General features: G+C 39.4%; 1 protein-coding gene across 14 annotated transcripts in view; it reads left to right on the top strand.

Annotated features, from left to right (window-relative positions):
• Positions 1-12,827, top strand: part of LOC129495544 (transcription factor 4) — a 356,507-nt gene that overhangs the window by 120,357 nt on the left and 223,323 nt on the right. For all 14 annotated transcript variants that reach the window (XM_055303161.1, XM_055303148.1, XM_055303145.1 and 11 more), the window contains 2 exons: positions 402-463; positions 3,717-3,813. In XM_055303161.1, the coding sequence (XP_055159136.1) occupies positions 402-463; positions 3,717-3,813 (159 nt within the window). The remainder of the gene's footprint in view (positions 1-401; positions 464-3,716; positions 3,814-12,827) is intronic.

The raw sequence follows: 12,827 nt of genomic DNA, 5'->3' as shown, positions 1-12,827 counted from the left end.
ATAGACTCCGCTCATGTCAGCATGAATAGTTAACTTACTTTCTAAAATACACATTTAAGGTTTCGTTAGTGTCGTTTTAAACTCACTTTGTACAAAAGATCTTAATAAAACTTTAAGTGTAGTTTCAGGTCCATAAAAGTTGAGGCTATGAAACACTGAAGGATAGAAGTAATTTTTATGTTCATACCTCTGGTTCCTGAGGGTCCAGTTCATTTCTGCTGTGAATTTAAATGAGTTAATTTAAGTAGATGGGTCAGAAGCCACTATCATCGTGGTAGCCCCGTGCCTGATTCTTAATTAAAGGCAACAGGAGATTAATTTGAAACATTAATTTAAAAGTGCATATACAAAAAGAAAGAATTATTGCAAGAAAGCCTAAAGAACTTTTCTCTTGTCCCTAGATGTAGAAGACAGAAGTAGCTCAGGGTCCTGGGGGAACGGAGGACATCCAAGCCCGTCCAGGGTAAGTATATCTAATCTTTTTTCCCCACAACCAGACATCTCACATATGTAAATTGACAAACTGAAGGTGAGTTTTTCCCTCTCTCTCTCTCTCTCACACGACTGCACAGATACATATACACGCATACTAAGTTTAATGAGGATCAGCTTGTGTTTGCAATGTTTCCCCATTCTCTTATTGGATGCTGTTATTGAATTTGACACCTGTTCCACTTCTGCTAAACAGAAGAAAAATCCTATATTAAATATTTGGCCTTACTTTGCTTGTTATTGATCCAGCATTACAGAAAGTTATTTGTTGTAGATGGCACAACTTTGAAAAAAAAATCTGGGATTCCCGTAATGTGTTGGTGTATATAGACGACAGAATAATTCTGAGGACAGGGTATGAAGCTCTATCTGGTCAGTGTAATATACATAATAAATCAAGGTTGATTACATTTCATAAACATGCTATTAATGCCTTTGGTCACCCGTTGGGTTCATTCATTTATTTGGTTTCAAATTTTTGCTATTCTTTTCTCATGGTTTTCCCTCATGCTTTAGTTATTGCTTTGGGTATAATGGAAAGACCATGGAATGGGGTAAGAGTAGGGAGGTTAGGCCACGTGTGTATGTGTATATGACCTTGGGCATGTCATTTCACTTCCTTGGTCCTCCTTTTTGTAATTCGTAAACCGAAGAAGTTAAGCCAGAAGCTCTTTTATGTTCCTTCCCACTTAAATATATATATGATTTTATGTATAATCTGTTTTTAATGGAATCATTTCTAGTCCCTCTAAAATCCATGTCAGCTTTTCTAATATACATATAAATACCCCAAATTAAAAATAGACTGAGAGCACACAGTCAAACAAACACGTGCCCCTCCCCCAGCCAGCTGCATAAATGAAGCATTCTGCAGGGAGGGAACATTTTACTCTAAGTATTCACATACATTTGAGGTGGGGGTGTTTCTATTTTGGCAAGGAGGCAAGGAAGGTAATCAAGCTCTCACAATGAGGACGTGTCAGAAGCCGCGGTTGTCCGTTTCCACCTGTCCTTTGACCTTGTGGTTCTCAGTGTGGTCTCTACGGCGCAGCAGGGTCTGTAAGCTTAACCAGGAGCTTTGCTGAAGCCACTGTGCCAGCTGTCGGGGCTGGTATCCTAATGCATTATATGGATGGGTTGAGGAAATCTTTCCTCCTCCTCACGTTACAGGCTGCACTTGCAGAAATAAATCCATTCCTCTTGACAGCAAGTGTAGGAGATGACACAATTTTCCCCTATCGTTTAGCTCATTCACACTTAGTGTCTTAGGACTTCTCACTTTAACACACGCACTACCTTTAATTGTTCTTTTGAGAACAAGGTGCCTTGGGACCTTTGTCCTGACTTCATTTTTTCAGTGACTGTCCCGCCATTTTTTTCAGGGCATATTTTGGTGAATAATTTTGAGTCAGTGTTTTGTAGTTTCTATCTTCTAGATCCAGGTAGCTTGCATGTGACAGATTTCCGGGCCGAGCATGTCTTCTCTCCTCTTAGAGTGGTGACATTATCCGCTACCTTGCAGCACTGTGCTGTGCTTTAAATTAGGTAGTGTATATGAAAGTACACTAAGATGAGGACTGTATAATCAGTCTTATACAATGCTCCGTATAGAATAAGTGAGTGCAAAACCCATGCTAGGTATTTAAAATATGACATTTTTTTAATACACTGACATATTGGCAGCCTTATATTACAGTCTCATTCCAGTTAATTTTTCTAAATAAGGAAAAGTGATTAAAAACAGGATTATTTAGGGGATCCCTGGGTGGCGCAGCGGTTTAGCGCCTACCTTTGGCCCAGGGCGCGATCCTGGAGACCCGGGATCGAATCCCACGTCGGGCTCCCGGTGCATGGAGCCTGCTTCTTCCTCTGCCTGTGTCTCTGCCTCTCTCTCTCTCTCTCTCTCTGCTGTGTGACTATCAAAAATAAATAAAAAAATTAAAAACAGGATTACTTGGAACCTTAACAGGTCCAGTTATTCTCTCTCAAAGTGATGTGCGTTTGCATTTTTCATACAGCGTCCGTCTTTTTTTGTGTGGGCAGATCCTGCCCTTTGGCTAACATGCCAACTGATGCCTCTGAGTATATTTGACTTGGTCTTTATGGGCAGTGCAACCAGCTGAGCAGATCGACTTTTTTTTTTTTCCTTTTTGGTTATTTTATGCACCTTAGTCTGAAATTTGAACCCTGTAATATAGATGATTTTTAACTTTTCCTATATGTTATCTGATTCCTCCATTAATAAGTGGGCAGTTTAAAAACATTATTTTAATTTTAAATTTCATTGAAATGATGAGATCATTGTAATCATGACAGTTTTCTGCCCAAAATTAATGTCTGCTTTAAAACTTTTTCCTGCCATACTTTTCCAAATCCAGGAGTACTAATTTATGCTAAAGTTTTGATGTTTGTTCATAGTCATGCTGTAATAGTTTCATCTTCTAACGTGTTAATTACTTGCATAATGATCCAGTTCTCTTACAACCACAATAGCAACTGTAAAAAAACATTGAAATTTCAATACACTAAAACCAAATGTTGGTTTAAAAGGCTCTGTCTTGGTCTTCTAAAAGCGATTCATTATAGGCGATGGGTCATTTTTCCCTGATATCACAATATTGCTTTTTTCTTTTTTTAAATAATGTGGTGGGCTTGCCTGCACCTGAGTGGCTCAGCTGGTTAAGCATCTGCCTTTGGCTCAGGTCACGATCCTGGAGTCCTGGGATCAAGCCCTGCATGAGGCTCCTTGCTCTGCAGGGAGCCTGCTTCTCCCTCTCCCTCTGCTGCTCCCCCTGCTTATGCTCTCTCTTTCTGTGTCAAATAAATAAATAAATAAATAAATAAATAATAAATAAATAAATAAATCTAAAAAAATAACGTGGGCTTACCAAAATAGTGACTTCTAATATTTATAGTGCATTGTATATATGTCAGATGTTTTACATACATTATTTCATTTAATCATGCCAACAACTTCCTGCAGTTGATTCTATTATTATTGTTCTAAGCTTTCATAGCTACCTTGAGGAAAACTTGAACTCTGCAGACTTGTAGAGCCTTCTCTTAACCAGTGGACCTGTGAAGAGGCAGGTCCCTTATAATGAGGTTCCATGGTGGGAATGTGGACTTCAGTTTCTTTGGATCTTGAAGCTGTCAGTAGGGGGGTATTTATATGCTGATTTATTCATACGAAATGAAAACTTATGATGTTGTTTTATTTACAGAACTATGGAGATGGGACTCCCTATGACCACATGACCAGCAGGGACCTTGGGTCACATGACAATCTCTCTCCACCTTTTGTCAATTCCAGAATACAAAGTAAGACCAATTTTAAATTAACATACACTTTTTGAATGCTGATATTTTACTATAGAAAGAGGAGAATTCAGTCCAGACAGAGGATCTGTTTTTAGGGACTTGGATATTTAGCCAGTTCACTCTAGTAATTTTAAGTTGCAGAAAAAATACTGACAGTTTATGCTTGATAATTGTGTGTAAAGGACTAAGTTTTATAACTGTGTGGAATTACAGGATTTCGGTGATACCGAATCGCCGTGGAAATTTTGTCTTTCTTAGGTATAAAGCTCGTATTCTAATTTCAACGATGCAATACTTGTTTTTTGATTTAAGGTTGATAAAGTCAAAGTGGTGAATATTTAAAATGAAAATATCTTCAGGCCTGTCCATTGGCAGTGATATATAGTCTGTATCAACTATAAATTCTTACTAAAAGGGTTGTGGAACCCCTTTAATAATAGGTTTAGATGACTGAAATCAGAGTAGTGTATTCAAGTTGAATTAAAAGATCTGGTTGTGTATTTATCGAGGTGTGAGCTTTAGAGGGCTGATGGTGTAGGCAGACTGTAGCTTACTTCACTGGAAGCCAGCTACGCTTGAGGTAGCTTATGAGTTTCCAGCATGTCCTTCATACTAGCATCTTTTGAGTATTTTTCTGTTTCGTTTACTCTATAAGGATGTGTGTGTAATAGCAGTAACCTGAGCAATGAGCAATAGCAGATTGCTTTAGTTTCAAGTGAAGCAATGATCTTTGTTCTGGTAAATGTGTGGTTTTTTTTTTTTTTTTTTTTTTAGCATTATTAATAAGTCTCTCAACTTGGTTCAATTCTATTGCAAATCTATCAATAAATGAAGTTGAATTTCTTGGCAGAAGGCATTGGACCATACTCCAAGAAAAACCCACGGTCATAATTATATCACTCTGAAACCATAGTTGCAAATGCTTCTAAAGAATGTCCCTATTTTTAAGCCTTGGAAACTTACTTGTGATTTAGTGTATAGATAGTCCTCGAATATCAGTCATTTTTTCAAAAGTCACCATCAAGTCCATCTAAAGGAATCTCAGGTATTAAAACAAAGGAGACAAAGCAGAGAAATACTAGCAACTTATTTTAAGTGGATGACATCATATGTTTGTGCCTTTATGGGTTTTTTTGTGTGTGCCTTTAAATATCATTCCAACTTTGAGAACCATGAAGTTGTGTTTGATCATAGGTTCTTATATTTGTGTTTATCTTTAGGATGATAAATTTCATATCTATGTTTTAATTTTGCAGCTAAAGCCAGCTTCCCAGTTTTTTAAAATCAGTTGTTGATAGGGAGTTGCAACAACTTTCCCATTTTCAGGATACACAGATAAGGAAGACTAGATACATTTGTTCACTTAGGTTTTAAAGAACGACTTTAGGCTCTTTAGCGACGATGTTAAATTCTAACACCTTGTTTCTCTAGTCACCCTGTCTCAATTTCATAAGATAGAATAAAAGATTAACTAGAAAATAATAATCTTGGAAAGTGGTACTTTGACAGCATATTAAAGGACTCCCCTAGAAGATTCTTTTTAAAAAATTTAAAAGAAGATTTTATTTATCTATTCATGAGAGGCACAGAGAGAGAGGCAGAGACACAGGCAGAGGGAGAAGCAGGCTCCCTGCAGGGAGGCCGACATGGGTCTCGATCCCGGGTCTCCAGGATCACGCCCTGGGCCCAAGGCAGGCACTAAACTGCTGAGCCACCCAGGAATCCCAACCCCTAGAACATTCTTAAGCTATCCTCTGATGGGTGAAAGTAAAATAGAATAAATGAATGGATCCTCATTTTTAGAGGTCTGTGTTATGTACATGAGGAAAAAGTTTTGCTCAAGAACCGCTTGATAAATTAATATCACAGAAAACACCCAGCAGTGCAAGGACACTAAATATTTGTTCTTGTTCATCTGTCCTCGTGGGCCACTGTTTTACAAGCCAAATTCGTTTTCCCATCCAAATAGTATTTAAAATCTACGTGGCCTGAGAGCCTGGAGCTAGAGCAGAGAGGGCTGACTCCTTTCACTTAGTCGTTAAAGCTGAAAGTCCCTGTCAGCTGTGTTCTTTTATCCCGTCTGCCCTCCTTCCCATTAAACTCTTAAATATGGAGGCCAAGACAGTCTCCTGCATTGTGGTAGGAAATGCTACTATGTCCGGGAGGCTCCCACCCACTGTTCCCCATGAAAGGACTTCTCTGTTAGATAAGCTGTCTGGTCTGAAACATGGCTCTTTATTGTTTACAAACTGCTACATTTTCCACCTCAAGCAGATTTTTGCACAGAATAGATTTGTGCTGGGGCTAAATGGTTTATCTGACATTAACGGCGCAGTGTCAGACTGGGGTCAGGGAAGTCGCCCTCGGAGCGACAGGCCACGGCGCGGTCTGCAAAAAAAGGAGAAAGACATTTAAACAACTACGAAATACCTTGCATTTTTAGTTGGGAAAAGAATTTAAAAATATTTTTAGAGGCCTGCCCACGAATGCTGCATTAACTCTTCCCGGGCCTGTGATTTCTCTCTCACATACCAAATGGCTTCTTGATTGGCTCGACTGTCTCAGGGCTGGATTAGGGGAACAAAGATGCTCATTGATTTTTGGCCAGGCTGCTGTTTATTTAAAATAAAACCACTTTCGAGATGGGCCACGCTTGGTGTTATGCCATGCTTTCACAAAGGGAAGGTAGGTCGTTTTCGAGAAATGAAAGACAACCGATTTACAAATGGAGATGGAGATAAAACGAGACCTGTTAGTGCAGCCAACAATTTGGGCTCACGGAATACATGGTATATTCTCAACTGCCCTTTGTGTCTAAATCCATATTCAGTGTCATGGTCTTTGTGGAAGTTTTCATTCTACCAAATGAAGGCATTAGACTTCCCTGGAAGTTGTTGACAACGGTCAATACCTGCTTTCAGAATCTTTAGTTTTCATTAAAGCTACAAAGGATTTCTTTACATGTCAAAGATTTAATTCTGCTGTGATGTCACATTAGGGTAAAAGCTATAGCATAAGAAGTAAATCAGCCACTTTATTGGACCAGATTCTCTATTGTCAAATCAATCAAGCCTGTGACTGAATTAGGCGTCTGCTGCAGAAACAAGTGACACTAATTTTACGGGAAAGAGTTATTAACTGCAGATGACCTGATTTTTTTTTTTTTAAGTAAACTGTTCACTTAGTGGGGTTTTATTTTGTGGCAGGGAACGAAAAAAGTAATGAACTGCTCTCTCCTTTGGGAAGTGCATTATTATTATTATTATTATTATTATCATATATTTTGTTCTCTATGGCAATACTCTACTGTTTTGGAGAAATGATGCAGGCATTCATTGCTAACATTTGCTCATAAACTCTTACCACAGCAAAACCCCTTTATTACAACTCTGAACTTTTTGATTTCACAGGAACGGTTTTGCATAAATGTTCCAGTTTTTGTGATATATATAATACTTAGGTTTGGCGCCAAAATACCAAAACCTGATTTATTTGTGATCTCAAACTTTTGCAGAGTGGTATGTAATTTATAAGAGTAATAGAGTACCTCCATTAATTTATTCTTTTAGAAATAAGACTGCATATCTGAATGTAATGTCCTATTTTGACAGCTTGCGAATCTCTAAACTAAAAATGAACAAATGAACACAAGGGCACTTGCATGCATGCGTGGATGCGTGCACACACGCACGTGCATGCACAACACATGCCCCTTCTGTGCGCACACAAACAGGCCTCTTGGTTTATAAGGCTGCACCACTTCTCTCATTACTGTCTGTAGTTATAGTTGCCATATGAAGTTTTGGAAGTTGATACTGTGTAAATCCTTTAAAGGAAAACGTAACTAAAATAAAAAAGCCAGCCCCTAATTAAAAGGAAAAATAACTGTGCATGACTTACTGTTTTCCTTCTTGGGGGGTGGGGGGGTGGGGGGGGAGCCTGGAGGAGTTGAGAGCCTGTAGCACTGACTCATCTCCCTGACTGCCTGCACTGACCAATACATAGATTTGCTCTCTTTTTGAAATGCTATTTATTTATTTATTTCTATTGAGGTACAAGTGACATATGACATTATATTAGTTTCAGGTGTTCAGCAAAGTGAATCAATATTTGTGTATTCTGTTCTTACCTGACATTTTCTGAATCCTCAATCACTGCTTTCATTGCGTAGAGACGCACAAGCCGGTTTGCATTTTTGCTTCTTTGAAATGCCATGTCCTGTTTCACGTCTGGAAAAAAACAAATCGCTTTTTCTTTGTGACTACTTATGACTATTAATGATAATAACGTACGCTCAATGTGTTGGAAACTTGTTTGCTGCAGTTTTTAAACGGCTTGATTTATAAACCTACAAACCTTTATAGGCGGTCAGTGAGTAGCTTTCGGAATATGCTGATGGGACAGAGGGGCCGTGGCTCTGAGTCTTGTGTTTTGAAGAGGATTAAATGCTATGGCATAGTTTGAAAATACTGATAAGGGCTATATGCAAAGGGTATGGGTTTTTTTTTTCTTTTCTTTTCTTTTTAACATTCTTGTCCTTGCTTGTTTTCTTGCAAGCATTAAACTTCTGCAAGTTAATTGTCCAAATATTTTTACAATGGGAAAACAATATATTTTCTAGCTCAAACTTTTTTGATCCGGGGAGGGATCTAAGCATGCATTTTCCTTCTATTGTTCCAGAGCCTTAATTGAAAACCAGATTGTTTGAGTGAGCAAGTTGCCGGTAGGATTATAGCCATGCATGGGTAACTAAAGGATGTGAAAAGTGATACTTCTGTACAGTTGGGTGCAGCTTAGTTCAACATCAGCTGCTGTGTTTTTCTGTGTCCCATTGTGAATGGTTCGGCTTCCTGATTGTGGTGTTTGGTTCTAGTCCCACTGACGGCATCTACCAGTGCCCTAAATAATTTCCCACCATAGGGTAACTGGTCTCTAAACTAGCTCAGTGGAACATTTTACTGCAGGATTAGGTCGGGGTTTCAGGCAGAACTGAAGAAAGCTGCTGGCTTATAGGATGACCTTTGAATCTCATCTGGGTTAGTGGTTGATATTTTGATTTGGTTACTGTGGTCATATTGTGACAGCTGCTAGCTCATTATAATTCGGTTCCACTGCTCCGTTTGCCTAGCAGGAATATTTAGGTTTGTATTACTTCAAAGTGTTTATGACTACCCTGAGTTTAGCCCAGCATAAAGGTGAAGTGTTGTGAGTGTTTTCAAATCCCAGTGGCAGAGGCCAGTGGCACAGTCTTCTTGTAAAATGGCGAATGTGAGTAGATGCTAATACAGAGCGTTTTTCTTTTCATTGTAAAACTGGAAATAAACCTAAACGAAGAGCCTCTTACTAGGAACAGTGTTCTGAAAACCTTAATGTTCAACAACCACAAAGAAATACAGTTTTTTCAAAGCATGGGTAAGATTTGACTTGACCTCTTTGTCAGATGTTTTCTTTCTATGCAGGAGTTTAAATATTTGATTTTAAAAAACCCAAAACTTGTTCAACAATGGTGAATGTTTGATTTTCTGAAATGTCAGAGGTCAAATAATATTTTCGTAACTTGGTGAAAATGGAATTGTGAATGTGGTATCAGCTCCAGAAATGTTAGTTCACCATTGAATTGTTCTGAGGTTTGATAGGGATAGGCTGCTTGCGGGTTCAGTAGTGAGGGACGGCTATGTACTTTCAGTATCTTTTTTTTTTTAAATGACACTTTTTTTTTTTTTTTTTTTTGCTTGAGGTTATCTTGATATCATCTGTTATCTCTTGGACTGATAATGTGGTAACAAGCAACTGCTGAGAGAAGAAACATTTAATTGTGTTATTTGTTGTTTGCTTTCTTTGTTGGGAGTTTTGTTATTTGAAGATGTTAACTTAAAATGTCTTCTCAAAGTATTGAGAAATAAGACTATTTTAAGTGTCTTCCCAAGTGATACTATCAATCCTGATTCTGAGCTAAGGCTGGGAGCCAAAGAACTGCCTCTTCTACTCTACTTTGCCAAGACCGTGGGTGGCTCCTCAGGTCAGGTCTTTTCACATCTTTAGATTGAGGGTGGAACAGACCTTTAGATGATCCCTGAGGTAATTTTCTCATCTGATGGTCCATTGATCTTTTAGGTATGCCATTTTGTCCTTCTGCTATATTTTATCTTTAGAGATGTTTTATCGTTATTTCTAATCCATTCATCTCTATTTTATGATACCTTCAAGTAACTTTGCTAGTGATGTGTTTTCCAAATGTTATTCTTTAAAGCCTGACTCAAATGGATGTTTCTTTTCTACCTCAGCTCATTCCATATCTATAGTTAAGGGGTTGGATTGATTGAGGATAAAATAATAACTCATTAAGTTGCATCACCAGGAGAAAAGCGTTGTGTCTGGGCCAATGCCTAGCATTGAGTTGTAGGACCTCAATAAGCGGCTGTTGAGTGGTTTCATTTGTGAACAAATCAGGACACCAGATACAGAGGGTTTAAATCCTGAATGAAAAGCCTATAAATTAAAAATCAGGCCTACATCTGTCTCACTGTCTCAGAAAGAAAACCCTCGACTGGAACTGGTCTTACAGAAATTCATTCTATGGTTCTATATCCTTGACGGTGCAAAATATTCTAACATCAGAGAACAGATCACATTACAGCATGGTAGATTTCAATTTTCACTAAACAATACCACAAAATATTCTATTTAAAAAAATAAGTAATGTCATTTTTTTTTTTCGAAAGGCTCCTGAAAAAAGTTAAGTATTTCCAGTTTTCAGATAGGAAAACTTATTTCTTCTTGTCCAATCAATAAAAATTACTGTCTTTCTTTGATTGGTCTTGCTTCCTTTCCACTCAGCCATTTACTGTATGAATATACTACAATCAGTGCTGTGATAATCAAATACTTTCAAGTTTTATGAAATTTAGAAGAACTGAGAGCAGAAAAAAAACATTATCTGAAAACTATAACTGACAGAAAAATATAGAACTTCTAAAAATATAGAACAGGAAGATTTCTCACATAAAAAGTTATGGACTCTAAGAGAAAATACATCATTTTAGAGTTAAATAAAAGTAAAAAGTAGTTTGTGTTGGGTAGGAATACTCTTGCGTAGAAGTAATGGAAAATGTGACTAATGGTTGCTTAAGAAGAATTTTTCTTCTACTGGAAGTCTGGTGGTAGGCTGCTGCTAAAATTGGTTTGGAACTCATTGACGCCAAAGCAGGTGTCTGGGTGATTCTTTTGTGCTTTCCCTCATTGTCTCAAGATGACTGTCACAGCTTTAGATGTCAAGTATGGGTTTGATGCAGCAAGAAGCAGGGAAAAGGGAGCCCAGCAGTGTCATCCCCTGTTCCCCTAGATCCCATGGCCATCTCCAGCTACAGACTTTGGGTTGGGCGGGAGCATCTACACAATAGCTACTCCCGCCGGGTCAATAGAAGGAGACAAGAGAGAAGGGAGTTGGGAATGCATCTCAGGCTTGGTGACTTCCAGGGTTTTATTTAGTTTCTTCTCAGGGGAAAAGTACATAATTTTAAACATAACAGTCTGGAAAATGAAGAACAAGGCTCAAACTTTCCTGTAGTAAGAAAACTACGAAATGGACCTCAACTCTAAATTCTGGGAGGCAAATTAGAAAAAGGGACAAAGAGACATGGAGTAGAAAAAAACCAGGTAGTTGAAATGGGCGAGGTGGAGAAAGTGCGGCTGGGAGAGTGAGCCACGGGAAGGAGTGTGGGGCCTGCTGTTCTCACTTCATCTCCAAGGCCTGTACCTTCATTGCCATCCCGTGAGCAAGGCAACAGCCAGCCAGAGGCAACCTTCTACATGTACACATCACCCACAACCTTCTCTTTCAGACTTCTGGCTTGAGTTGTGTTTCTGTGCCGAGCACCCTGGTGGGGGCGGGGGGGGGGCAGCAGACCCTTAGCTCCACTGTGAGCCTTTTGCACAGGCCTGTTGGTGGTCTTTGGGAGTGCCCACTGCCACTCCTAGGACACGGTGCAGGCCTGGCATCCTGGAGCCACAAGGTCCCAGGACATGCCATTACAGGTGCCAGGTGGAGCTCTTGTCCCTGCACCACTGCTAAGCCTGTGTACTTCCCTCCGACAACCTGCCAGGCCACCGTGAAGCGCTCAGACAAGAATGCCCGTTGCCGGAGGCAAAAAGAAACAACAACAACAAAAAACCCTCCATTGTATTTTAATATATACACAATTGTATTTGTTGATCTTTAATGTGGAGGATTAAGTACAGCCAGAAGGCATTTAATTTTAGTTAACATGCCAAGACTGCATGAAACTGTGGGGAGAACTGGATTCAACTTCTGGCCAGAGGTTTCCCATCCCTGTTGAACACAGTTGTGGCATGAATCAGGCCAGTGAGGACACAGGCAGGTGTTTTTTCTCCAGGTTTTTCATTGGAAAGTTGGCTCCTTGGAATTTTGCACTAAGGTTGATATTTAAAGGATGCCTGTGATAGCAGTAAGCAGTAGCCTACTTCTTAAGTGGATCCTTGAGTCAGGGGATTTAACACTTTGACTTTCTCGAATCTCTCACTGCCCCTTGGCTCCAAGAGAAGCATCAGTATAGTCACAGGGTCTCTGCACTAATGTTCATGAAAGCTGTGTATCCACCTTAGTGCCATATGGATCGTCAATAAAAATAAGCCTGATTTCTCTGGTCACATTATCACCTTCGTTAGGACCACGGCAGCGAAGGACCTCCGTTCTAAGCCTTGCAAGTCTTGGGAGGCGTGTGGAAAAGTAGAGTGGGCCAAGCTCCAGCGCAGCCATAGTCTTGACTGTTCCACTTCCTGGTGCTAGGACTTTGGATGAGTTTCTTAGGATGTCCACCTTTCTCACTTCTGTGAGCAATACCTGTCATACTTACCTCCCCCCCCCCCCCCCGCCCGAGTCACTGGAGCAGTGCAGTGAAGTGATACAGGTAGTAACAGCCGCTCCTGTAACTGTTCTCTTACCTCTTGTGAGGCTACACATTGGTACTCTATCACTTCTCTCTGTAATTAATTGA

Source organism: Nyctereutes procyonoides, unplaced genomic scaffold (assembly GCF_905146905.1).
Source record: "Nyctereutes procyonoides isolate TBG_1078 unplaced genomic scaffold, NYPRO_anot_genome, whole genome shotgun sequence".
Taxonomy (NCBI): Eukaryota; Metazoa; Chordata; class Mammalia; order Carnivora; family Canidae; genus Nyctereutes; species Nyctereutes procyonoides.
Note: the sequence above shows the minus strand (reverse complement) of the source record. Positions and strands in the feature narration are given on the sequence as shown.